The 27,422-nt window shown below is 44.6% G+C and overlaps 1 protein-coding gene across 5 annotated transcripts in view; it reads left to right on the top strand.

Annotated features, from left to right (window-relative positions):
* Usp48 (ubiquitin specific peptidase 48) overlaps positions 1–27,422 on the top strand; it is a 67,539-nt gene that overhangs the window by 34,634 nt on the left and 5,483 nt on the right. For 4 of the 5 annotated variants that reach the window (XM_021199646.2, XM_021199648.2, XM_021199650.2 and 1 more), the window contains exons 15-25: positions 1,437–1,508; positions 6,627–6,751; positions 6,841–6,963; positions 7,344–7,405; positions 8,393–8,503; positions 10,965–11,095; positions 11,381–11,487; positions 12,402–12,506; positions 19,201–19,356; positions 24,153–24,278; positions 26,936–26,984. In XM_021199646.2, the coding sequence (XP_021055305.1) occupies positions 1,437–1,508; positions 6,627–6,751; positions 6,841–6,963; positions 7,344–7,405; positions 8,393–8,503; positions 10,965–11,095; positions 11,381–11,487; positions 12,402–12,506; positions 19,201–19,356; positions 24,153–24,278; positions 26,936–26,984 (1,167 nt within the window). Of the gene's footprint in view, positions 1–1,436; positions 1,509–6,626; positions 6,752–6,840; positions 6,964–7,343; positions 7,406–8,392; positions 8,504–10,137; positions 10,192–10,964; positions 11,096–11,380; positions 11,488–12,401; positions 12,507–19,200; positions 19,357–24,152; positions 24,279–26,935; positions 26,985–27,422 lie in introns of all 5 variants that reach the window. The other variant, XM_021199645.2, reaches the window with a different exon arrangement.

Here is a 27,422-nt window from a genome sequence, read left to right on the forward strand (position 1 = left end):
GGCACTGTCTGTTTCTAATTTGAGGTTAGTTGTACTCAGGGATGGTTAATGACTTGTGAACAGTTATTTTCCCCCGGATTTTTGTTGTTTTATGATACTGGACTCAGAACCCAGGGGCAAGAGCACTGTCCCTGCCCTAACACACAGTTCAATGGACTTAGTGTCAAATACTGACATACATACATACATGCAGGTTTATTTTTATTTTTTAGTATTTCAGTTTTTTTAAGCTCTGTTGAAGTCATGTATTTTCTACACTAAACATTACCCTCCCCCTTTTATTTATTTATTTTAACAGATTAAGGTCTCATGTATCCTAGGCTGCTCCCAAAACTCTATAGCTGAGGATGACCTTCACCTTCTGTCCTTCTTTCCTTCCACTTCCCCACCCACCTAGGTAGATGTGTTAGTCCCTCTCACCACCTTTCTTTGGAGGCAGAGTGTTGCACTTAAAGTCTTCCTGCCTCTACCTCCCACATACTTAGATTATCGGTGTGTGCCGCCACACTTGGCAATAAATGACTTGATGTAGATTTAGTGTGTTAATACTGTCTCCTGCCTTAACCTGGAAAGCCCTTGAATAACTAGTCTAGTTTCCAAATGTTTAAGATTTCTTCCTTTGACCCATTTCCAGGGTCTAGAACTACATACAGTGACAGTGCAGACAAGCAGGTATTGACTGTAACGAGACTTCTTAAACATCAACATGTGTCTCATGTAAGGTTTCTGTTCAGGCCTGGTAAGAGGATGGTGAGAATGACAAATGACACACGTGACACTTCTTAGAGCTTGTGGGATGTGTAAATATTCACATTTAGAAAAAGCAAATTTTATTGGCTTATAATAATTTTATTTATTCATTCATTCATTTTGAGACAAGGTTTCTCTGTGCCCTGGTCGTCCTGGAACTCTGCTTTTTAGGTCAAGCTGGCCTTGAACTCCTGGGTGAGATCCACCTGACTCTGCTTACTGAGTGCTTGTATTAAAGGCGCATGTCATCACATCCAAGCCTTTTCTTTTCTTTTCTTTTCTTTTCTTTTCTTTTCTTTTCTTTTCTTTTCTTTTCTTTTCTTTTCTTTTCTTTTCTTTTCTTTTCTTTCTTTCAGGGTTTCTGTGTAAAGCCCTGGGTGTCCTGGAACTCATTGTAGACCAGGTTGGCCTCAACTCTTTTCTTTTTCAATAGTCATAGGACAGTTCCTCCCCAGTGTTGGGATCTTTCTTCGTTCATTGTCCCCAGTGTTGGATCACAGCAGGCTTCTTTCATAACTCTTCAAAATCATAAGCTGACATTGATTGAGGTTTTCCCTTCTAAGGGAAGGAAAAGCGCCATTGGGGCTGATTTTAGAGTGATCTCAAGTTTCCTTTCTTTACGTTGTGCTGCTTTGACCTGTGAACTACACCAGCCAGTCCGGTAACTCTCTGTTCCTTTTGATTAGATGAATCAAAGGAAGAAAAGAAAGAAGAGGAGGAGGAATTAAATTTTAATGAAGACATTCTGTGTCCTCATGGTAAGCGGGAAGCTTGAGTCTGTTGTCAGTTTTGCATCAGCTCGACAGGTCTTGTTCTACACGTTCACTGAGGTTGTAACCCTAATGGTTTGTTTAGATTTTTAAGTTAGAGTGTCGTCGTATAGTCTGGGTTGTGTAACAGTATTAACACAGAATTCTTCTCCCTGTGTCCCCCATGTGCTGGGATTACAGGTATTGGTCAGAACACCTTCCTGAAAGTTCTTTATCGAATATCTGAGAACTTAACAATAGCTCTCACAATGCCAGTCTGAAGTCCAAATGAATTTTTCTGTTAGGTAGGTTTTACCCCACTGTTTTAGGAGTCTGTGGGTCGTGGGAATTGTTGCTGCTCAGTGCTCTCTGTTCACTACAGCGCCTGAGCTCTGGAAGTTAAGCACACTTGTGTGGGCCTAGGGCTGCTGTTGCTTTCCTTCCCTTGTTTAGAAAGTACAGACCTGCTGAACTGCATGCAGGAAGAGGGCTCAGCAAACCTGTGTTCAGTGTAGAACATACTTAGCCGTTTCTGTTCTATCTTGTGTCCCCTACCCTCGGGGCAGAGCTTTGAATTGTGTCAGCCTTGTGGCTTAGGTTTTATGTGTGTGGTTAGAGGGGACATTGATTATAGGACAGAGGCTGACATTAACCATCAGGTAGATTAAGGGTGATAAGTCCTTTTCTGCTCATTCACAGCTCAATCTTTGTAGTCTAAGCTTATACTGAACTTGGGGAGCATCTATGTCAGTTTTTACAGAGCTGGATCCAGGTGTGTGACGTGTCTGAAGGGCTTGCAGGGGGAACCTCTTTTGCTGGGTGTGGTGGGGCACCCCTCGAATCCCAGCATTCAGGTGGCAGTCAGGTGAATGGTGATCTCTATTAGATGCAGACCATCCTGGTCTACAAAGAGATTTCTAAGCTAACCAAGGCAGTACCATAGGTTTTTAAATCAGTTCTTTTTTTTGAGAAAACTCAATAGCTCAAGCTTAAATTAATCCCCTTGCCTCAGCCATCTAAGTGTACAATGCTGGGTAAGATTGAGTTTTTGAATCTCATTTTAACCTCTATGCCCCTTGCCAGGCTGTAGCATAGTAGATCTGTTTTTAGAAAATCTTTTCAATACACATCTCTGTGTGAGTGAGTGTGTAAGAGCACAGGTGTCTGCCGAGGCCAGAGGCATTGCAGCCCTTGTTGCTGCTTAAGCTGCCTGACTGGTATGCTGGGAATCAAGCCCCAGTCCTCTGCAGAAATGGTATGTTCTTCAGCTTCTGGTAAGGGGTATGCTTCCGTGCAGGGGTTAGGTTGTCTTCTCCAGCTTTTACATGAGTCACAAGGGCTAGACTCAGGTTGGCAGGCTTGCATGGCAGGTGTCTTTTCTGCTGAGCTGTCTTGCCTGGTTACTTCTTAAGAGACTTTTGCCAACTTAGTGTAATTTTTATACAACTGGATGTTGTATATACATCCAGTATGTGTGGGTATACTTCTGTGTATGATATTTATATAAATGAGTTCACATGTAGTAGGAACCAGAGGACAACCATGGGCATCTTTCACTTTTATTAAAAAGCATCTTCGCTGCTGGAGAGATGGCTCTTCAGTTAAGAGCGCTTGCTTTTGCAGAGAGGTCCAGGTTTGGTTCCAGTCACTCACATGGTTGTTCAAAATGCTTAGAACTCTCTATGACTCCAGTTCTAAGGGTCCCAATGATTACTTCTTGCTTTCATGGACACCAACCACACATGTGTTGCATAAATATACATGCAGGCAAAACACCATGCACATAAAATAAAAGTCAGTCTTAAAAATAGAGATGCTTGGGCTGGCAAGATGGCTCAGCGGGTAAGAGCACTGACTGTTCTCGCAAAGGTCCTGAGTTCAAATCCCAGCAACCACATGGTGACTCCCAACCACCCATAATCTGATCTGACCCTCTATTCTGGTGCATCTGAAGTCAGCTACAGTGCACTCACCTATAATAATAATATATATATATATATATATATATATATATATATATATATATATATATATCTTATTAAATAGAGATGCTTTCTCTTTTTATAAAAAAAGTCTTTACTGTTGTGCTAGGCTGTCTGGCTAGCTAGCTCAAGCAGACCTCTGCCTCTGCCTCCCTGTGCTGTGGTTGCAGTGTGTGACATCACTCCCAGGCTCTGTTTTACATAGGCTCTGGGAACAGCTTAGTCAGGCAAGTCCCTGATGAAGTGAGCTATTTCCCTGACTCCCTCTAAGCTTTAAGGTTTTTGTAGATGCCAGTTCTTCTTTGTAGTCTTCATATAAAGTGTTTAGGTCAGTCAGGGCTACGTGATGGAGACAAAGAAGAGGAACAAATGATGTTGATTGACCACTGACAAAAATTTAGTTTTAAAGGATGCATTTTGGTGACTGGAACCTGAGCTCAGTGGGGGAGGGGCACCTCGGGGTTGTGGCGTGTGCTGCTGAGCTGGCAGTGGTCCTAACTGTTGGAAGGGCTTGACTAGAGTTACCTTCTCTGAATTTTATTAAGTGGTGTGTTTTGTGTTTAATGTGTATGGGTAAGTTTTGCCTTTATGTCTGTGCACCACATGTGAGCATCATTGTGGATGCTAGAAGGGAACCTTGGATCCTCTGGAATTCATACAGAGTCGTGAGCTGCTTTGTGAGTGGTGGGAACTGAACCTGGGTCCTTTGCGAGAGCAACAAGGACTCTTATCCACTGAACTAGCTCTAGCCCCATTGAATTATCCTTATCTTTTTTAAAAACAAATGTATGTACTTATTTTATGTTTATAGGTACACTGTAGCTATCCTCAGACATACAAGAAGAGGGCATTGGATCCCATTACAGATGGTTGTGAGCCACCATGTGGTTGCTGGGAATTGAACTCAGGACCTCTGGAAGAGCAGTCAGTGCTCTTAACCTCTGAGCCATCTGTCTAACCCCTAGACTGTATCTTTAATTTTTTTCTTAATTTTGGGGTGAGGGAGTGCTATCCTAATATGTGTGAAAACAATACTTTAAGGAAGTGGTTCTCTCCTGCCTTTACATGGTTCCCTGGGACTGAATTTTTTTGTTTGTTTTTTATTCGAGACAGGTTTTCTCTGTGTAGCCCTGGCTGTCCTGGAACTCACTCTGTAGACCAGGCTGGCCTCAGAAATCAGCCTGCCTCTTCCTCCCAAGTCCTGGGATTAAAGGCATGTGCCACCACTGCCTGGCCCCTGGGACTGAATTTAAAAGGTCACTGAGCCATTTCCTCAGCCCAGTAAATGTTAACATTGCCACTTGACCCCTTTGCCTATTTGCAACATGCAGTTGTTTGTGGAATAGGACCTAGGGACGTTGAGTTCCCCCCCGCCCCCCAGCATCTTCCCAGGTGAATTATCCTCCTGCCTGACTCTCCAAAAGCCAGAATTGAATCCTGTCCATGGCTTAAGCATTGTTTTCTAAGCTTGGAAGATATTTTATTTTTCTGTTTTTTTCCTGTGCCTAACTAGTCTCTGGACCTTTCCAGAACTTTCTTGTTGTTCCTGACACCCTTGAGGTACAGGAGAGGGTTGTTCAGGCCCTGAGCCAGGAGGAGGGAGGAGGGCTAAGTTGGAGGAGGGACAGCAGGAGAAGGAGGGCTTGTGTCCTTTCTGTGCTTTTTAACACTGGTTGACCTTGAGCGTTTGGCCTCCTCACGGTCCAGCAACAACAGCATATTGTTCTCTTCCAGGTGTCCACCACCACCACGCTGGCTTACCATAGCCTTTCCTTGAGATTATTCAGAGGTCCAGAAGGGCTGGGGTGCAAAATTAACTCAAGATTACATTTCGTGTTATTAGAATGTATTGGGCCTGGTAAAGTAAACCTTGTTAACTCAGGTGCTAGGCTGCCTCTAGTAAATTCACCTTTTTACTCCAAAATGTGGCTGTATTGCTTGTTAACACATTGTAACTTCCTGGCCAGTTACATGGACTGAACTTGCATGTGGGTCTCTGAGCCTGATTCACTCTTGTTTTGCTTTGGAATATCTGAAAATAACAGAAATCAGTCAGGGGATGTGCTTGCCACTTGGCTGCAGGGAATTTAACAGTAATCTCAGCACTCTGAGATCACTGTGGTTCTCATCTCAGCCAGAGTCATCTTCTCCTTTTGTCTTATTGCTTCCTGGTTGGGGTGGCCACACCTGTCGTCCCAGGATAGGGAAGTTAAAGTCCTCATAACATAGTTTCATAGAAAGCCAACTTGGGCTGGAGAGGTGTCTCAGTTTTTGAGAATTCTAGGTGCTCTTCCAGGGGACCTGAAGCCTCCTTCTGACCTCTGTTTGCATTAGTTGTCCATGTAGTGTACCGACAGACAGACAGGCAAAGCTTCCACACACTTAAAATAAAATTAAAGCAAAACAAAACAAAAAACCAGGAAAACCAGAACCAGTTTGGAGGTTGAATGGCAAGGACTCAGATGAGTCAACACATTGCTTTAAAGTGCTCTGAGGTCCACACAGCCCTGAGCATACTGCTTCAGTGCACAATGCTTTTAGGAGTCAAGCAAAGTCTTTGGGGAAGTCAGGAATTTTATGTGTGGCCCGAGACAAAATGTTCTTAACCCCTGCCAGAACTCAGATCCTAGGGTGAGTGGAACCTAACTACAATGACATTAAACACTGAGTGTGTACAGTGGCCTGGCTGTGTACATGCTGGCACTGCAGCTGGAGCCCCACTCACACATGAACAAAGAGAGTGCCCACAGACCGCATCAGGCTAGGGACAGATAACCAGTGATGTAGCTCTGGGAGAAGGTGATTATAATGGAGCCTCAGCCTCCTAAGTTACTCTCCAGGGCCCACACAGTAGAAGGAGAGAGCCTGCCTGTGGTCCTCTGACCTGCACACAGGTGCCTTGGCACGGCACACAGAGGTAATAGATGGTGACTTCTTTCATTTGTTTTTGTTTTTTTTTTCAAGACAGGGTTTCTCTGTGTAGCCCTGGCTGTCCTGGAACTCACTCTATAGACCAGGCTGGCCTCGAACTCAGAAATCCGCCTGCCTCTGTCTCCGCCTCCCAAGTGCTGGGATTAAAGGCGTGCGCCACCACTGGCCGGCTTCATCTCTGTTTTTTAAATACATTTCTTCTCTTTTAATTTAGGGGAGTTAAGCATATCTGAAAATGAAAGAAGGCTGGTTTCTCAGGAGGCTTGGAGCAAGCTGCAGCAGTACTTCCCAAAGGCTCCTGAGTTCCCGAGTTACAGAGAGTGTTGCTCGCAGTGCAAGGTGCGCAGCTCTAATGTCTTGCAGGAAGGAATGGTTTGCCCCTCCCTGGGGGTGGGTGAGGGTCGGCTGATGGCTTCTGTCTTTTTCAGATACTAGAACGAGAAGGTGAAGAAAATGAAGCCTTGCATAAAATGATAGCAAATGAGCAGAAGACCTCACTTCCAAACTTGTTCCAGGACAAAAACAGACCATGTCTCAGTAACTGGCCAGAGGTACTGATTGCCTCAGAGAGAAAAACTCCTCCAGCTTCAAAGACCTCTGTCAGATCTTTGTGAGGTCAACCTGGCCCTCTTGTCATTCTCCCTCACTTTCTTCTCTCATTGGGAGACACACCAGCTCACTAGTTCCATTTTATTGCACAACCTGAATATTAACAAGGGGTTTGTGTTGTAATACTGTGGTTCACAATAGCTCATGGCTATAACCCGGGTGGTGTGGGAGGCTGGAAGTACATTATCATTGTGGGTTGGAGGACAACCTGGGCCAGCCTGTGAGTTCCAGGCCAAGCTGAATTTGAAAGAGAATTGCCTTGAAAATTGACAGGGGTGTTGGGGGAGTGGAAGCTAACATTCTGTTTGTGCTTTGTTCCCAGGATACGGATGCTCTGTATGTTGTGTCGCACTTCTTTTTAGATGAATGGCGGAAATTTGTTAGGTAGAAATTAGAAATTTCTTTTTGTTAATTTTTGTGGGTTGGCTCTGCTATTTATTTTAAAACTCAACAAATTCTATTTAACAGTGCATTCTTGGTTATTTTACCTGGAATACATAGAAGATCTTTCTTTTGTAATAAGTTATACCATTAAACCCAAAGCAAAAATTTAGTAATATCCAGTTATACATATCTCTAGTTTAAAATTATTATTATTTTTTAAATGTGGAGTCAAGTATAGTGTTGCATGCTTTTAACCTCAGCACTCAAGAGGCAGAGGCAGGTGGATCTCTGTAAGTTCAAGGACAGTCTGGTCTACATAGTGAGCTTCAGGACAGCTAAAGCCACACACAGTGTAAGACCCTGTATCAAACCCAAAAGAAATAGATGTATGAGTAAAATGTTGCAGTTTGTGGAGATGGGTGGCACAGGGGTTAGAAGGTCAGGTAGTGTGAACTTTTGAATTTGCAAAACATGCAAATAGAGTCTCAGCTGTAATTCTGGGTGCCTCCAGAAGCAGCTTCATGGTTGACTAGCCCGTACAGGTGAGCTCTGGGTTACCTGAGAGGCTAGGAGGGAAACTGATGAAGACTCCTGGTGTCAGCATTGATTTGTCACACACATGTGATGTGTACCAACCAGGTATACACATGTGAACATGCATGCACATACTCCTTCCCCACCCCTTCTCTCTCACACATACACCAAGAAAACATTTATTTCAAATTAAAGTTGTTCGAGTGCGGTGGCAAACAAATCCCAGCACTTGGGAGGCAGACGCAGGCTAATCTCTTACTATTTTGAGGTAGGCCTGGTCTTGTCTACATTGAGAGTTCCAGGATAGCCAAAATGGCAGTGAGACCCCCGTCTTAAAACAAACCACAATAAATGGGCAGGTGGGTGGGTAGGCAGGTAGACAGACAGACAGACAGACACACAGACCTCTTCATGCAGCAGTAACGTTGCATTCATTCTCTCTTGTTTGGATAGAAAGCCTGCAAGGTCTGCTCCTGTGTCGTCGGTTGGGAACGCTGCCCTTCTGTGTCCGCATGGAGGGCTCATGTTCACATTTCCTTCCCTCACCAAAGAAGACTCGAAACTGTGAGTGTCTTCTCTTCCTGTTTCCTGCGGCCAGGCGATTTCCATTAGGAATACACTCGACCACCTCACTGTAATACTTCTAGATATGACCAATGGCTGTGGACCCGTGTCTTTAAAAGGAGATGGCTTTTTCAGGCTACCAAGGGAAATATGTCCTTCTTGTCCTTTCTTCTCCCCCTGGATTTTCTTCTACTGGTGTCCAACGGACTGTCTCTAGGTCAGCATCACCACCAATCACATAGTCAGTGTAGTCTTGGTTGTATTAGGTTTGTGCAGAAGGAATTGCAGTTTCTTCAGCCCGATTTTTAAATCATAAAGAAGCTCAAATATCTTTGTTAATCAAAATAGGAACCATTACTAACAGCGTTTTTGCAGATGAGGAGTAAGTTTATTCCTGTAGTTTAAAACTGTGCTTCAGTATTAAGCAGAGTCTTGGAAAGCATTTTCTGTATCCTGCAAGTAGTGGAAGCATTTTTTCTGCGATAAAAATCAGTATTCTTAAAGGAGTGGGAAGTTGGCTGGCAAAAAGTCAGTTGAAGGCAGTGGAAGAGGCTAAGCTTCATAGCCCTGATCGTTCAGTGTTAGTTGTGTGGTGGGACATCATCCTAGAGGAATGAGCCTCGACTCATTGTCATAGAGGAATGAGCCTCGACTCATCGTCATAGAGGAACGAGCTGAGACGGTGCAGTTGGTGCATCCTGCCGATTTGCTGAGTGTGTTTCTCCGGGTAAGGGTTTTGTGGTCAGTCAGAAGTTGCAGTGGTCGGACCAGCAGCGGGCACCAACAGTGACCAGGCTTGGCTTTGGGTTTCGCGGGCCAGCCACTGAGCTTGTTATTGCAAATTGTCATATTCAGTCCATGTTCATCACAGTGGGATTGAGACGTGATCCTTTATTGCACGTGCGTGTGCGTGTGCGCGCGCGCGCGCGCACACACACACCCCGTACCTCATGAGGTACCCAGTTACCCAGCCGTCTCACCTTTCCAGGTGGCTTCAAGCACCAACGTAACGTCTGTGCCCTGTTCATGGGCAGCTCTCGGCTCCTCAAGGGGGTCGGCACCATGGCGGCTCTCAGTCATTCATCCTCTGCTTCTGCTATCATCTTTGGGGCTCTCAGCTCCTTTTGAATTCCCACTGCACTGTGCGTTCTTAGCAGTTCCTGGAGCAAATGCTGTGGTTACTGTGAGTTATCTTTGCTGCTTTATAAGCCCATAAAAAGGAAATTGCATAACATCATTTCCAAAGTATAAAATAAACATTAGGTGACAACTAATAAGTCATTAGTAAGAGATTTGTGTAAGATTTGTGTATTCAAATGCTGTATGAGATTACCACATTAATTGGGAATGTTTCCTCCTAATATGGCAATTTAAGCAATGCAAAAGTTGTAATTGTGGGCTGGAGAGATGGCTCAGCAGTTCAGACTGCTCTTCCAGAGGTTCTGAGTTCAATCCCTAGCAAACTTGTGGTGGCTCACAACCATCTGTAATCGGATCTAGTGCCCTCTTCTGGTGTGTCTGAAGACAGCTACATTGTTCTCACATACATAAAATAAATCTTTTTTTAAAAAAGTATCAAAACAAAAAGACTGTAGTTGCTTTTGCACACACCTAATAGTTGTCTTTTTCTACAGCTGTCAACCTTTAGAGAGAAGAGAAGGAGGCTGGCCCACTGCAGCACATAATAAGTAAATATAAGGAATTCAAGATCCCCTGGGATAGAGATGGACTGTAGTTTCTTTATACTTTAATGTTTTTAGGTTATTTAAAGGAACTCGGTGTTTTTATTATCTATATGTTAAGTGACACTTAGGATGTCTAAGAGCTGGTGATATAACTGAGTCACAAGAGAGCTTGTGTAGCGTATTCCTGGGATGACACATGCATGCGTGGTGGTATAGGATTGATACTCTAGCAGTCACTCAAGTACAGTCATCAAGTACAACTCAAGCCCTGGAGTCCTTAACTTCCTTCTCATCCCCATTTTCCTCGCTTCTCTGTCTAATTTGAGTCATCTGTCCCATAAAGTCTTCCGTTTAAAAGATGCACACTGAAGCATAGGCAGGACAGTCACAAGTTCTGGGTCAGCCTCAGCCACTTGTTGAGACCTCGGCCTAAAATCCAAGGCAGAATTAAGGTGTACATAGTTGAATGTGTTGCACTTTTTAATTGTATAGTATATCTAGTGTGTTTTTATTAGTGGCACTGCTGGGTGCGTATCCCTCTGGCTAACTTCACTCAGGCTCTGTGTGCTGATTGCCCCGCCCCCAGACCCGGCCCCAAAGCTTCCCTTCTCTGCTTTCCTAGTTGAGTCTTTCCCATGATTGGGTTAAGTGGGTGCTGCCAATTCTGCTGTATCGTGTTTGCTCCATCGATCTCCACGTGTCTTAAGGCATGATGTTGTTTGTTGTTTTTTGTCTTTTGTTTTTTGTTTTTGTTTTTGTTTTTTTTTTTTGCACAGTATAGCTCTCATATGGCCCAGCGAATGGCAAATGATTCAAAAGCTCTTTGTTGTGGATAAAGTAATTAAAATCACAAGAATTGAAGTGGGAGACGTAAAGCCTTCTCAAACCCAGTATATTTCTGAACCTAGTAAGTTTTCAAGCTCTTTTTGGTTCCTTTCATTAAAAGTTTAAGGGGGACGAGGGGGGCCCCTCAGTTCTGTTTTTCTACCTAATGTTAAAGGTCATGCAGCTGTTCAGATGCTCTGGCAGACCTGTGAGTCGAGGTCATCTGAACTTTTAGTTAGAGATAGCACACAGATTTCCTGCACTTGGCGTTTGCATGCAGCCCAACATGTTGTACTGAGTATGTTGTGGTCGCTGCTGCAGGTTTCTGCAGTGATTGTTTAGTTACTTCTCCTCTACTGTTTCCTAGATCTCTGTCCAGATTGCAGAGAAGGTCTGCTGTGCCAGCAGCAGAGGGACCTTCGAGAGTACACCCAAGCCACCATCTATGTCCACAAAGTTGTGGATAACAAAAAGGTACCAGTTCTTCTTGGGGCCATGACTAGGAGAGGTGGGCTATCAAATCCAACCACTAAAAGTTAAACTTGAATGTTGGGGGGCAGGGAGGACAGTAGGAGAACTTCCAGTATTGTCTGAATTCTGGTTTTAAAAGTTGGTTTTAGACTTGGTGGGAGCATAGTTAGCATAGCAATACAGGTAAGTGAGGTTGGACCTCAGCGTCCATCTAAAGGGTGTGTGCAATTTGAGGACGATTTGACTGTGGTCTGTTACGAGGATTGGCTTTGGGAGTCAACCTAGTTCTCTGAACGTCTGTCAGTTAGACTCCAGGGCTTGCAGAACTAAAAACAGTTTAGTGTTTGATGCTGTCTACTAAATACATTGTTTTAGAATGCTACCTTCCAAAGCACGCATGACAGGTGTAGAGTTCTGCTCACAGATTGCTGAGAAAGGGAACCTAACATAAGCACCTCCACTTCCCCCCAGGATTCCGTTAGCCCTTTTGACCTCCAGCCCACTTAAACCTAGTAGGAGGAGAAGCTCCTTCTGCCACCGTTCATAACTTTGTGTTTAGTCGCATTGTCAACAGAACCATGCAGAAGACCACATCTTCTTTCCATGTCTCTGTTCCTGTCAGAGGGTGGGGATTTGATGTTCTGTCACCTGAGCTCCTGTGCACATACATACCCATACATAGCTACAGGATTAAAATAAAGCTAGGCTGAGAATGGTGGCCCTGGTCTACATAGTGAGTTCCAGGACAGCAAGAACAACAATAGTCAGATGACCCTCTCACCCTTAATAAAAGTAAATGAATAAACGAATAATTCACAGGGTTAGACTATAAGAAACTAAAGAGCAATGAAAGTAGTTCTTATTCCTCACATCTCATAGACCCTAGGCCTCACTCTTTCTGCTCCTGGTGTGTTCAGGTAATGAAGGACTCAGCTCCAGAGTTGAATGTGAGCAGTTCTGAGACGGAAGAAGACAAGGAGGAAGCTAAGCCAGATGGGGAGAAAGATCCTGATTTTAATCAAGTACGTATTGAAGTACTCCGTCATTGTGTCTTTGTCCACAGCAGCCACCTGCTGTCTGTCTTCCCTGGCTGCGTATTTTCTTGGTCCCTGTCTACTTGTTCTACACTTCTAATTCTTTAGTTTTTATAGCATGCTGTAGCTAATTTCTCCCTTCACCCTTAAAAAAAAAAAAAAAAAAAAAAGGACTGAATATCCTCCAAAGTTCATTTTTTTAAAAAAGATTTTATTTATTAATTATATGTAAGTACACTGTAGCTGTCTTCAGATCTCATTATGGGTGGTTGTGACCCACCATGTGGTTGTTGGGATTTGAACTCAGGACCTCTGGAAGAGCAGTCAGTGCTCTTAACTGCTGAGCCATCTCACCAGCCCCCCAAAGTTCATTTTTTAAGGAAGAAAAAGTAACTGTGTGTGATGGCTGTGGTGGCACAACATCATGTTAAAGCACTTAGAGGCATTGGCAAGTGGGTTTCTGTGGGTCTGAGGACAGCCTGGTCTGCTTAGAGAGTTCCAGGACAGCCTGGCCTACACGGTGAGAGCCGGTCTCCAAGCAAACAAGTGGAAAGTGCTCATGTCTAAGACCAGTGGGGAGAATGAGGCAGGATCACCTACCCGTGCCTTTGAAGCCATCTTGGCCCAAAGTGAGGCTGTCTAGAGAAAAGGCAAGGGCGGCTATGGTGATAGGTGTGGTGACACAAGCACAGTCTTGCTTTCCTGAACTGAGGCAGGAGGATTAAGAGTTTGCAGGCCCTACTCTTGCAGAAGACCTGGGTTTGGTTCCCAGCTCCCACCTCAGGCAGCTGTAGCTTCGTGGGATCTGATACAGGCACCAGGCAGACCTGACAACCGAGTTCATTTCCTGGGAAACTCACTGCAGGGTGGGGAGGGGGACGACAACAACAACTACTCCAAGTTATCTAAGATCTACAGACATGCCTGTGCGCACAATGGATAAATGGGATTAAGATGATATTTTTAATTATATGTGCTTGGGTATGGGTATATTACACATGAGTTTAGCTGCCCTCAGAAGCCAGAGGCCTTTGATGTCCGTGTTCCTTGGAACTGAAATTGGACCTCCACAAGAGCAGTACTCATCATTAACTGCTACTTCATCTTAGGAACCCCTTGGAAATTTCAAATAATAATGATGCAATGAAATCTTAAAGGCAAAATATATCATTTTAAGCTGGAATGAAATATTTGCTCTGATTCTGTTTTGGTAACAAACTGGGAGTCTTTTTTATTTTTTAAAAACATTGTTTTCCCATGTCGTCCTAGCTGTTCTGGAATTTGCTCTGTAGAGCAGAGATCTACTTGCCTCTGGGATTAAAGGTGTGCACCATCACCACCCAGCCTGTCGACTAGGAGTTGTGATAAATGGAGTGAGATGATATTAGCCCTTCAGTCTCCACCATAATCAATTTCTACTAAGATTGACTGGGGGTGGGGGACTGGGGAAGATGCTCAGTGGTTGAGAGCACTGCATCTCCAAGAGGCCTGAGTTGGGAACTCGGCTCCTTTCCTGGGCTGCTCACAAGCCTGGGATCCCAGCATCCTGTTCCACCGACATCCCAGCAGGGAAAAGCGGCGTCTGCTCCGCTTCATCTTGAATGCCCTTCCACTCAAAGACAGATGATCCCTTTCCTTTGCTGGGCTCCTTACTTTGCTTGCTCCACCGCGTGTACAGAAAACTCTGTGGTAGAGGCGTGTGCCAGGGCTGAGCCACTTCACAAGAAACAGGTTTTCCACTTTACAGTCTCCTGGTTCGAAATGTGGTCAACTGTCTAAAAACAAATGAAGGGATGGTTTCTCTTAAGATTTCCTCTCCTTCTGTGAAGAAGCATATCTTAACAGGAAGTAAAGGGATGGATATGTGAGTAAACTCCAGCCTCTTGGGAGGCAGACCTACCACTGTGTTCCTTGCATAGTCTCCACACCACTTTATACATTTTCTAAAATATTTATATATTATATGTAAGTACACTGTAGCTATCTTCAGACACTCCAGAAGAAGGCATCAGATCTCATTATGGATGGTTGTGAGTCACCATGTAGTTGCTGAGATTTGAACTCAGGACCTTTGGAAGAGTACTCTTAACCACTGAGCCATCTCCCCCCCACCTTTTTAAAGATTTTATTTATTTATTATATGTAAGTAACTTTATACATTTTAAAGCTAAAAAACCAGGTGTGTGTGTGTGTGTGTGTGCGCGCGCACGTGCGTGCGTGCGCGCACACATGTGCGCACACACTTATGTCCAAATGTGCTTGATACCCACAGAGGCCTGAAGAGGGCATTGGATTCCTGGAACTGGAGTTATAGATGGTTGTAAGCCTTAGTAATACACTGGGAACCAAATCTGTGTTCTCTGGAAGAACAATAAATGCTTTGTTTTGTTTTGTTTGTACACTGTAGCTGTCTTCAGACACACCAGAAGAGGACGTCAGATCCCGTTGCAGATGGTTGTGAGCCACCATGTGGTTGCTGGGAATTGAACTTCAGACCTTTGGAAGAGTGGTCAGTGCTCTTAACCACTGAGCCACCTCTCTAGCCCCTGATAGTTTACTCTTCTTTTTTTGGTTTGGTTTTGTTTTGTTTTTCAAGATAGGGTTTCTCTGTATAGCCCTGGCTGTCCTGGAACTCACTCTGTAGACCAGGCTGACCTCGAACTCAGAAATCTGCCTGCCTCTGCCTCTCAAGTGCTGGGATTAAAGTCATGCGTGCTACTGCCCAGTCTGATGTTTTACTCTTAATAGCTGGTACATCTTTACCCTAAGATCTGGTAGTCAAATTATGCGTAGCTTCTGCCTGAGTGGCCCTTCACCTCATCCAATCCAGAGCACAGTCTTTGAACAAACATGCTAGTCTGTTGTTGGTATGTCCCTGTTTTTTGTTTTGTTTTCCTGAGTTATTTATTTATTTATTTGCTTGTTTGGTTTGGGTTGGATTTTTATTGTTGTTGTTGCTGCTGCTGTTCATTTTTTTCATTTTGTTTAGTTTTTCTGGTTGATTGGTTGGTTAGTTGGTAGGTTTTTTTCATGAGGATTTCTTTTTTCTTTTCTTTTCTTTTCTTTTCTTTTCTTTTTTTTTTTTTTTTTTTTTTTTTTTTTTTTTTTTTTTTTTTTTTTTTTTTTTTTTTTTTTTTTTTTTTTTTTTGTTTTTCAAGACAGGGTTTCTCTGTATAGCCCTGGCTGTCCTGGAACTCACTTTGTAGACCAGGCTGGCCTCGAACTCAGAAATTTGCCTGCCTCCGCCTCCCAAGCGCTGGGGTTAAAGGCGTGCACCACCATGCCCAGCCATGAGGGTTTCTCTATGTAGCTCTGACCTTGGAAATCACTCTGTATTCCAGGCTGGCTTTGAACTCAAGCATTCTTCTTCCTCTTTCTTACTCCAGAGCACTGAGATTAAAGGCATGCACCTTGTTATTTGCTGCTTTATTTTTAATGCTGATTAAGAAAGTCTTCAGCTTGGTGCTGGAGAGACAGCTTACTGGTTGAGAGCACTACCAGTGGTCTGGAGTTCAATTCCCAGCAACCACATGGTGGCTCACAACCATCTGTAATGGGATCTAATGCCATCTTCTGGCATATAGGGACATATGTGGGTAGAACACTGTGTCCATAAAGTCTTAAGTCTCAATCACCTCAAGGTAAATAAATGTTTATATTTGCTGGTGTGGGAGGATGTCATTGTTATCTATGCTTTGTTGAAATCCTATAAAAATAACTTTAAAAGCAACAACAAAAAACCATGAATGAACAGAATCACTGTTTTATGCCCTTCTCTTGGACAGTGGACTCTGGTGGCCCGTGGCTTCAGCCTTCTGTGGTCATGCAGGGTTTTCTGACTGAGGTGCCCTATTGCCCTATTCAGATCTGTTTGTGTCTGTTGTCAATCTCCTGACGTTGTGGAGTCAAGTTTTCTCTGTTGGTTCTTTTTCCTTTTTGAGACATAGGCTTGCTGTACCACGTAACCCAGGTTGGCCTCGATCCCATAATCTAGTTTGGTATCCAGAGTGCTGGGATTGCTGGTGTAAGAGGGCCCTCTAGGATTTTGCAGATGTGTCTGTCTGTTTCCAGCTTTGTTTTTCAGTCCAAGCATTGTTTGTTGAGCAAACGCTACATTTTCCTGTGACTCAGACTTTAAAGGCTGACTCTTTCTTTGAGCATCCGGTTTTATTCACTGTGGTCACAACCACAGCAATGTTCTCAGGTGAATGTGGGATTTCTGCCTTCAGTTGTGGATTGCAGCAGAGTTCACATGTACAAATATGATACAGAATGTTAGAGGGTTGCTCTTTACACCATAATTATTTTGTACATGTTATAATTTTCCTCCATCTCCCTTGTCCGTGTTTGGATATTGTAATATTCTAGAATGTTTTAAATACTTTTGGTTCAAGACAGGGCGGGGATCTCAGCTTTAACCCTCTGTTTAGAGCATAGTAACTAGTTAGTCCCTGGGGATACCTAGTGTCTTCAGAATGTCACCTCCCCGCACCCCCCCCCCCTTTTTTTTTCCCTCAGAACATGGGTGGCTGGTTTCACTGAAGTAAATCCCAGGCCATAAAGCGAGGCATTAGTGCTCCTTAATGGAGCTGAGCAAATCCCCTGCCCTCCTCTCTAAGCCAGATCAACCGAGTTCCTTCTGTGTTATCTAAATTCAGGTTAATGATACACTCGGCAGGTATCACTTAGGTAGTTGGAAGCGTTTTAAATCCAGTGACTGGGAAAAAAACAACCACCGTTGTACTGGTTTTAGTGGTTTGACATGGGTTAAAGAAAAATAATTCCAGGAAACGCTTCTAGATCCTCTTAAAATCAATTTGAAAAGATTTTAGTTGATGCCTGAGACCTTTTGGCTGGGGCCTGGGGTGAGGTCAGGACTGTACAGACCTTCTGTCTGTAGGGAATGTCTTCTTTTTCAGTTGGACATTGTTTTTGTGACTGCAAAGTTGACTTTTTCTTGTGAATTTTAGAAGTGGAAGTTGTGGCTAGATTGGGCAGAGCCTTGCCAGTGGCCAGAGACCTGAGAAAGTCTTTGCCCTGGTAGCTGCTTTATGAATTGCAAAATACATTAGTGATGTGAATGGGATACCCAGAAAAGTCCCACTTTAATTCCCTGGCTTGGTTAACAAGAGGATCTTGGCTTGTTAACCCCTCGGTGAGGGCTTCATAAGAAAAGAGCCACAAACACTAATGCCAGCATGGGAGGATCACCCACTGCCTGCAGTACCTAGCCGGTTCACGGCAGACCTACATAATGAGTGAGACGCTTTCAAAACAGACCAAAAGATGTTCTAGAACATTTGGCCCCTGCTATTCTCCTTTCTAAAGACTAGTACAGCCTGTATCTTGTGCCCATATATAGTTCCTGCTTTTTTGCTGAATGCTTAGGTCAATTCAGTGATGTGAAGTTCTGAATACTTGATCCTGTGTATCGAAGGGATAAACACAGCCCTGCAGTGCTTACAGTGTGTTTAAGAGAAGCTAGCAGGCGTGACTTTGTGTCCACCAACTCCCTTTCAAACCCAAACTGATGCCACTGGCATGGTCTGCGTGACTGGGTGGCTTCCGCCTAAACCAGGGTCTTGGAGAGCTCCTCACCTTTCTTCTTACCAGTGTTGCCTGTACTGTGTATTAACTTCTATAAATTGTAAGCTGGACCTGAGCATTCATTTATGGTTTTTTTAAAGTTTTTTACAAGAATACTTTACAGTTGAAACTGTTTTCCCTTTTCTACCACCAATACATCAAGAAGCACAGTGTCTTGTTTTTAGTAAAAGTATCTTTGATGTCTTGAGTACAGTCAGTCTAACGTCTCATTTTGCAGTTGGTATTTAGCTTTCATATCATTCTCAAAAGGAGAAGGGGCCAGAGACATGGCTCAGTGGGTAGAGTGCTTGCCTAGCATACAGAAGCCCTGGGCTCCATCCCCAGCACCATAAACCTGAACAGATCGTGCACTGCTTTAATTGTGCACAGTGGAGGTGGAGCTGGAGGATTAGAATTCCAAAGTCATCCAGTGAGTCACAGGGATTTGAAGACCAGCCTATGGTATATCAACTCTTCCCTACCCCCAAGAAGAAAATGTATAAAACAAGAAAATTAGAATTTATTTAGGAAGTTCTGTAATCTTGAAATTTCAATCTATTGGCTTATGTTTGTTGTTTTTAACTAACTTTTTAATGCATTTTGTGTGTGCGTTCTTGTATACAGTAGACATCAGAAAACAGTTTGAAGGAGTTGGTTCTCACTGTGTGCATCCTGTGGAACAAACTTACTGTCTGGCTCGGCATGAGAGCCATCTCACTAGACCTGGGCCTTGTTGTATAGCCCTCGTCTGGCCTTGAGTTTAGAATCCCCACCTCACCTCTCCAGTGCACGGGTCAGAAAAGGGCTCCCACACCTGAGACTCTGTTCATTACTACTGCTGATGAAGGGGAAACTTCCTTCTTCCTTTCCTTTTCAATGTTTCTTATACCAAACATTTAGGTTTCTTACATGCAGTTAAGGTTGATTTTTTTTTTTTTTTTTTTTTTTTTTTAACACACACAGCTAACCTCTGTAGACTCTTGGATGCATTGTGCTTGATTTACAGGGTTTCAGGAGTGGTTGTATCCAGCTTCTGTTTACTCAAAGAAGCACCTGAGCAGAGTAATCCCAGAGCTTTCTCTTTGGCATTTTGCAGAGCAATGGAAGTACCAAGCGACAGAAGACATCCCAACAGGGCTATGTGGCCTACCAGAAGCAGGTCATCCGGAGGAGCACGAGGCACAGGAAGGTTCGCGGAGAGAAGGCGCTATTGGTGTCTGCCAACCAGACGTTAAAAGAATTGAAGATTCAGGTGAGGGAATGCTTGCTCGCTCTGTGGCCTGTGTGGATTGACCCCTTTCTATCCCTGCTTTATGTAGTTACCCGTTTCCTGGGGCTAAGCTTTAACTAGTTGCCTACTTGTGGTGGTTAGCCAAGAGGAGAGGACTTTTTTTTGTGTGTGTGTTTTTGTTTGTTGTTGTTGGTTTTTTTTTTAATACGCTTATAAGTTAAAAATAGCACACCCCCTTAAAGTTTTTATATATTTGGTTGGTTTGTTTTTTATTGTCGGTCTCTCTATATAGCCTTGGCTGTGGGGAAACTCCCTCTAGTCCACTTTGCCTCCTGAATGCTGGGATTAAAGGCGTGCATCACTGTGGCAGGCTATTCATATGAGTTGTTTAAGAAGAGCATCCAAGGGCAAGGAATTCTCTCTGTTGGTAGTAAAGTCTCAGATCCATTCCAGCATGAATTACAGAGTTTTCCAGAGACAAATACCACATTTTAAGAATGACCTTGTTGTGAGTGTTAGTTTCTTTAGGTCCCCACCATTGTAGTGTCATTATACTCGTTGTGGACTTTCTTTCCCAGATGGCTACTGCAAACCACCCGCATCACTGCGGCCACAGTCCCTTACCTAGAACAAGAAATAACTTTTTTTTTTTTTTTTTTAATAGTTTTCCCCGTAGCTGGTATGGAAGGCACCAAGAGAGCTGGTTAATAATCTCCCAGAGCAATGCATGGCTACTGTGTTCCTACTTAGCATGTGGAGTCCAGAAGATTTTATCATAAAACTTGTTTTTAGGTTTATTTATCATGTGTGTGAGCGTCTTGCTTGCATGTGAGCCACGCGGTGCCTGGTGCCCGCAGAGAGGAGAGAACTGTGTCTCCAGTTACTTGGAGCTGCACTTATAAAATAACAGTAACAGTGTGGGTGCTAGGAATTGAACCTGGGTCCCCTGCAAGAACACCAAGTACTCTTAAGCACTGAGCCTTCTTTCCAGCCCCTAACGTTTGGAGATTGGAAGACACTGTTACACGGGTCCCAGCTAGGCCTTTTGGTTTTGGTTGGGATTTGATTTGTGTTTGTTTTGTTTTGTTTTCAAGGCAGTGAGTGCAGAGATTGCTTTGGTTGGCCTGGAACTTCCTGTGCAGATGAGGCTAGCCTTGAGCCCTCAGAGATCTCTTGCCTGCCTTTGCCTCTCTGCCTCTGCCTCGAGTCTCCTGTTATCTTGGATTTTGCCAAGTAAGGCTAGGCCAGAAAAGTGCCAGCATCCACCTGCCTCTGCTTCCTTCAAATGAGGATTACAAGTGCACACTACCACACCTAGATTTTATATTTTAATTATATTTTAAATGTTGGGGGCGGGGGTATGTGTATGCATCAGTGTAGATGCCTGTAGAGTCCAGGGGATGAAGTTGTAAGCTGACCACCATATGTGCTGGGTACCAAACTCAAGCTCTCTGTAAGGGCAGAACGAACATACTGCTGAGCTCTTTCTCCAGCCTCCGTATTCAGATTCTTCGTTTGTTTGTTTGTTTGTTTGTTTGTTTTCGAGACGGTTTCTCTGTGTAGCTCTTGCTGTCCTGGAACTCACTCTGTAGACCAGGCTGACCATGAACTCAGAAATCTGCCCACCTCCGCCTCCTCAGTACTGGCATTAAAGGCATGCGTCACTACCGCCCAGCTTAGTTTGGGTTACTCTTGATGTAGTGTCATCACCAGATGACTTGGGGAGGACCCGGTTTATTTGGCCCATGCATTGTATGTAATCCATCACTGGTGGCAGTCAAGACAGGAACTGTAGCAGGGCCCAGTCCCTGCTGCAGGAGCTCGTGCAGAGGCCGTGAAAGAGCCTGCTTTCTTATAGATCCCAGTACCATCAGCCCAGTGATGATGGCCCCACCCATTATGGGCTGGGCCCCTCTGCCATCACTCACTAAGAAAACTCCCTGCTGTTTGGTCTTGGGAGCAGTTTGTGAACTAAGGTCCCTTCTTTTCAGATGATTGTAGCTGGGCCGAGTTAACATAAACCAGCCAGCACACCAGGCCACTAAACTGTTCCTAATTATTAGCATATATGTCTACTATGCCTAAGAAAATGGAGAGATGTGGGTTCCCTTGGAGCTGGATTGAAAGGCATTTGTGGGCCTCTGCAAGAGCAGTGCTCCTAACCACCCAGGTGTCTCTCCAGCTCCTACTCTTTGTTTTTTTGAGGCAGCCTTGCTGTGTGCTCCTGACTGTCCTGGAACTCACTGTATTGACCATAAGGCTGACTGAAGTCAACTTAGAAAGAACAGTGTTCTTGCATCTGCCTTTCATTCCCTTTATTTTATCCTATCTCTTTGCTGACGTCTTGTCTCTTTGCTAGAATAAGTTTGCACTTGTTTACTTATTTGTTTTGTGCGTTTATATGTTTTTTTTTTTTAATTGTGGATATGTGTATGGTGGCATGGGCACAGTTGTGGCCATCAAAGAACAACCTAGGAGACTTGGTTTTCTCCTGCCGTGTGTGTCTCCAGGATCATGCTGGGTCGTCAGGCTTGACAGAAATCTCCTTCACCCACTGAGCCATCTCACTGCCCATTTGCTGGGCTTTTAAGTCATCCTCATCTCTTTTCTATATAGTAGCCTTTTCCAAATTGTTGACTAGTGCCCACCCCCAACACTTGCAAATCAATAGGGTGATTGTGAGATAGATAGGCAGTTACTCAAATGCTTTGTGATGCTATCAGGAAAAGTTGTATCCGTGTGTGCGCCAATGGCATGTCTCTAAACCTTGGCAGAAAGAACTGATAAATTCAAGATGTCTGTGAAAACCAATCTGGCCCCTGTGGTTTGAGTCGCTGTTGAATCTCCAGAAGCTGACCACGCTCCCCGTCAGCTGCCTTCATGTGGTGGCATTCACTGGCTACGCATTTTTCTTGTTGCTGATATTTATCATTGTAATTGAGGCAAAAGTACAGGCTTCCTTTCAGGGTGTTATGTGTTCCAGATTGTCCTGAGAACAGCATTTCCCTTGGTTGAACCCACGGCTCTGAAAATACCCGTGTTGGCATAATATCTGTCCTCTGTTGTCGTGCCCTTTGCATCTGAGGAGGCCTCTTTCCATCACCGGCTCTCTGCCTGTCAGTGGTAAACCTCCAGCATTCAAAACCCTCCAGTTAGAAAAAGAGCCCCTGTGGACCGGACGTTTGTTTCTGAAGGCCTGTGCTGCTCTTAGTATGGATCACTGTTTTTGAAGCATAAACCAGAAGGCAGCAGAAATAACCTCTCCAGCTAGGAGCATGCTACCTGCACAGATGAACTGCAGAAACAAGAAACCCCCACATGCGCTTTTCCTGGGTTATTTCTTTGCTGCGTGTTTCCTCTCATCTCCCACTCTTGCTTCAAAGAGCACTGTGAGTCAAACGAGACTGTAAGAAAGGGTTGAGGATGGACTTTTCCCTCACTGCTCAGTGGTAGCTGGGAGAGCATCAGCTAGCCATGACCCCTTGCTGCTTCCGCTGTGTGGGCATGCATGCATGCATGTGGTTCTTGTTGGTAGAGAGGGATGCTTTTTAAAAGGGGTTGGGCTTCCTCTTTATAGTGTAGGATGGGCCTTTCCTTTTGACACACTGCTTTGCTGGGTGAATAGAGTGACGCTGCGCGTAATTGTGGACGCTTTACAGCGTAATTGTGGACGCTTTACTATGTGTTGCTTAGAACCTTAGAGTTGCTTTGGGACTCGAGAGGTAACTCAGTAGTTAAGAAAGACTACATGCTGCTCTTACAGAGGACTCGGGTTCAGTGATCAGCACCCATGTGGTAACTCACAATGGTCTGTGACTCCAGTTTGGGAGATCTAATGACCTCTTCTGGCTCCTGTAAGTTCCAGGCACAAAGTGGTGCACATATGTTCATGCAGGCAACAGACTCGCACACAGACTAAAGTAAGAAAATCTGTTTCGCATGGTTGTTAGTTCTTCCAGTAATTCAGTAATACTTCTGCTGTAGGTTTGGTTTCCCTCTTCTACTCCCCATCTCTAGTCCCAAGTGTTATTCCCATTGGAAAGTCAGTGTCAGGCACAAGGCAGAGTGTCTGTAGTACCTCCCTCCTGGTATCCTGACACCCATGCTACTGGGGAGATGAGTCTGTGCATCCCCCAGACAAATCTTCTCTTGATCTGTCTCCTCCCTGCACCTCTTCTGCACATCTCAGCCCTTCGGAGATTGTGCCACTGATTTGGTACTTGTCCCATCTCACGGTGAGAGCATTTTAAGTGTGAAGAAGTGACCCTATCTGGAGAGGAGTGGACCTTCCCTGTATGAAATGTGCTGGTGTGAGACTGGATGAGCCAGCCTTGTCAGTTCTTCTACATGTTTTTTGTTTTGTTTTTTTTTAAGATTTATTTATTTATTATATGTATTATATGATTGAACAGGGCCTACCCTGGTTGAGAGAGAGAGAGAGAGAGAGAGAGAGAGAGAGAGAGAGAGAGAGAGAGAGAATGAATGAATGAATGAGAATGGACTTGGCTGTTGAAAGTTCTGGGCCAGTCTAGGTCTGGGTGGCCCTGATGAGCTCTCTGGCTGAGCGGCACACTTAAGCTCTGCCCCGTAGACCTGGGGAAGCAACAGGGTGCAGAAGCACCAGCCCGAGTGTGCATTGTCTGCTCTCTGAGCTGCTCAAGCTCAGCCTTCAGGGACTCTAGCAGTGAAGCAAGTGGGCTGCTTGCTTCTGTACCCTGAAGCCTCTGGGCTTTTTGTTGTAGTTCGTTTTGTTTTAAGGGAGAGGTAGGTCTCAGTGTTCTCCCATGTTTAGACTTTGTTTCTTTTTCTTGCCACAGATCATGCATGCATTTTCAGTTGCTCCATTTGACCAGAATTTGTCAATTGATGGAAAGATTTTAAATGATGACTGTGCCACCCTTGGTACCCTCGGCGTCATTCCTGAATCTGTCATTTTATTAAAGGTGAGAAACAGCTGTCCAGCTCTGGCCTCTGGGTTTCAGTGCTGCATCCCTAGCTAAAGGATGCACAGTGGTGGTGAAGGACATGGGTCCCTGAGAGAGAGGCTGGGGAGGCTTTTGCTCTCCTGTTTACCAGACTCTAATACTAGAGATGGAGGGGAGACCTGCACAGACAGCATTGAGCCTTGTCCTCCTAGCCTGCAGTGATGACAGAACATCAGCCACTGCCTGACCCTAAGACGACAGAGCAGACACCTACCTGCTCTTCGTCCTCTCTGGATTTTTTAATGTAGCTTGGTATCACTGCTATATAGAAGGTCAGAATAGACAGCTCTGCCAAGAAAATTCCCATCTGTACCTGAGTTCTCCCAAGAAAACCGCTCTGTACCTGAGTTCTCCCAGTTGTTTTTTTCCCTGACAAGGGGCCAGCTGCTCTGGACTTTAGATCTCTTTTGCATTCCACGTATAAAGTGAGGGCAGGAGTCTGGGTCAGAACCCAGGGTCAGCCCAGCAACCACCACACTGAGTTCACTTCGATGACCTGGTTTCTGGTTATGACTTCATTAGGAGCCTCTCCTCCTTTTCTTTCATTCTCTTTTTGCTTGCTCTGTGTGCACACATTTCTTTGGTTTTGCTTATTGTATTGTTTTGGGGTGTGGCCTATATAGCTTGGGTTGGCCTCCTTGACTTGGTTCCTGACTGCTAGGATTACAGACATGCACCACTGTGTCTGCGCTGTTTGTTTTGGACTAGCTAGAGAGCCTGCCCTCTAAAACAAAATCAACAATGAAAAACAAACAAACCAGGTATGTGTGTGTGGCTTCCTCCCTTCAGGGAAGAGCTGAGGGATATGGCCTGTGAAAGGATTGCTTGCTGACTCTTGATGCTTAAAATGTACATCTGTCATTTTAACAGGATCTCCTAGCTAGGTTTTTATTGCTGTGATAAGCACCACAACCAAGCCAGCCTGGGAAGAAAGGTTATTTTAGCTTTCAGTTATAGTCCATCTTGAAGGGGTTGTTGGTTGTGGCAGCAAGAACTCAAGGCAGGGACTGCAGAGGACCACTGCTGACTGTCTACACCTCGTGTCTTTTCAACCTGCTCTTAAAGGTGTGTGCCGTGCCTAGACACATGTGATTTCTTATGCCACCCAAGGCCACCTGCCAGGAACAGCACCATCATTAGTCTTTAATCAAGGCTGTGTCCCTCAGATTTGTTTACAGGCCTGTCTGAGGGAGGTATTTTCTCCATTGAAGTTCTTCTCAGATAACCACAGCTTGTGTCAAACTAACAAAAACCTAACCAGGACACAAAATTGTGGAAATCTCATTGAGGAGAATAGGGCTTCTTGTGATTTAGTCACCTCTAGGCTGTCCTCCCCTGGGTAGGCACCGCACAGTGGCTTGGCCTCCGCTGTTGTGTTCAGGGGCGTGGGCTGAAGCTCCCTTGACCAAATGCCTAAGGGCCAGAGACCCTGGATTTTTAAATATTTGCATAGACATGAGATACATTTTGTGTATATCCCATATATACAGTACAGAGGTAATTTCATACATTATTTTTAGTGTTGTAACTGGGGCCTATCAAAGGACTTTGGATATGGAGATTTGGTTATTTCAGATCTCCTCTGCAAGCTCAGAAAGAAAATTAGACATTGTGAATTTTGGAATTAGAGCTACCCTGTATCTACTTGTGAGGAAGGGAGGGGCTTAAGGCACTTGGTTCAGATGTGAGGGAAACCCCAGTGGACTAAGGCGACACCTGTCCAGGGTGGAAATTGGCTTTGGATTTAGCAGGTGTTGGGTGTGTTTTAGAGAAAGTCTTCTGAGACCTCATTAGCTCCATCCCCAAAAGCTTGCTTTGTGACTTCCCTTCTTTCTGTTTCTTGGTGGCTAGATGAACCCTGCTGTGCCACACAACAGTACATTGTATGGTAGATTAAGTCCAGAGATGTCTGCCCTGGGGTGGGCATGTTTTTGTAACTCATCCCCAGTTCTGGTTCAGTGAGCTGAGATGGCACAACAGAGCAGGCACCTATGCTGACTCTTGGTTCCACCCAGAACTGGAGTCTGCAGAATGATGCTCTTGGCCTCTTTAGTTGCTAAATCAACTTACTGTTTGGTCTGCCTCTAGAACAACTGTTACAAGGGTCCGGTAGCAGGTTGACAGTGGACTCTGGATTGGCCATCAACCTCTTTTCCTTTGCAGTTACTCTCCCCTTAAATATGGTTACATCACATCTTTCCATGCAAGATGTGTTTAGGGGAAGAGAGCAGTGCTCTGCCACATACGGTGTGCCATTTCTTTGAGTTAAGGAGCCTAGACCCATAGCTGGCAGGGCATTTGTTAAGTCTGAACAAGGGTCCTCCTGCCCAGTGCCAGATATTTGAACAAGATAGGCAACACTGAGTTGATGAGGAACATTGCTGCTGGCCCTGAGGGAACAGGTGCCTCTTTGCCAAATAGAAAACTCTCTAGCCTGGGAGTATCACTGTGCTACCGGGAGACAGACACAGTAGAAGGGTGACAACTATGGGACAGGCTTTGTGGCAGTGCTAGTATTAGAACCACCAGCCAGACTTCAGGGTGATGTGACTCACCTGCTCCTCCCTCCGCCTGTCTTTCCGAGTGGCTCTGACTTGTCTCCATTTGTTTTCTAGGCTGATGAACCAATTGCAGACTACGCTGCAATGGATGATGTCATGCAAGGTAAAGACCAGTCTGCTTTCAGGACCTGGTAGTGGACCTAATATAAAGGGTTGTGGATAGATGCTGAGATGCCCGGGGTTTACATTTTAACCTTGGAAAAAGTGCATGCTCTTAAGGTAGAGCATCTCTCAGTATTGGTCAAAGTATGAGGCCATTGTTTAATAACAGGAGGGAACTGGTATAAAGGTGAACCTTGTTAGGTCAAGAGGAGGTGTGAGTGACTTACTTAACACAGGAGCAGGAAAGCTTTACAGCTCCAAAGGTGGGCACACTTTGTCCCCTGTTCATTTCTAACCTGTAAGAAACTGAGGCATCCAGCAGTGGTGGCACACGCCATTATTCCCAGCACTTGGGAGGCAGAGGCAGGCAGATTTCTGAGTTCGAGGCCAGCCTGGTCTACAGAGTGAGTTCCAGGACAGCCAGGGCTACACAGAGAAA

The sequence above is a fragment of the Mus pahari genome, chromosome 6 (genome assembly GCF_900095145.1).
Source record: "Mus pahari chromosome 6, PAHARI_EIJ_v1.1, whole genome shotgun sequence".
NCBI lineage: Eukaryota > Metazoa > Chordata > Mammalia > Rodentia > Muridae > Mus > Mus pahari.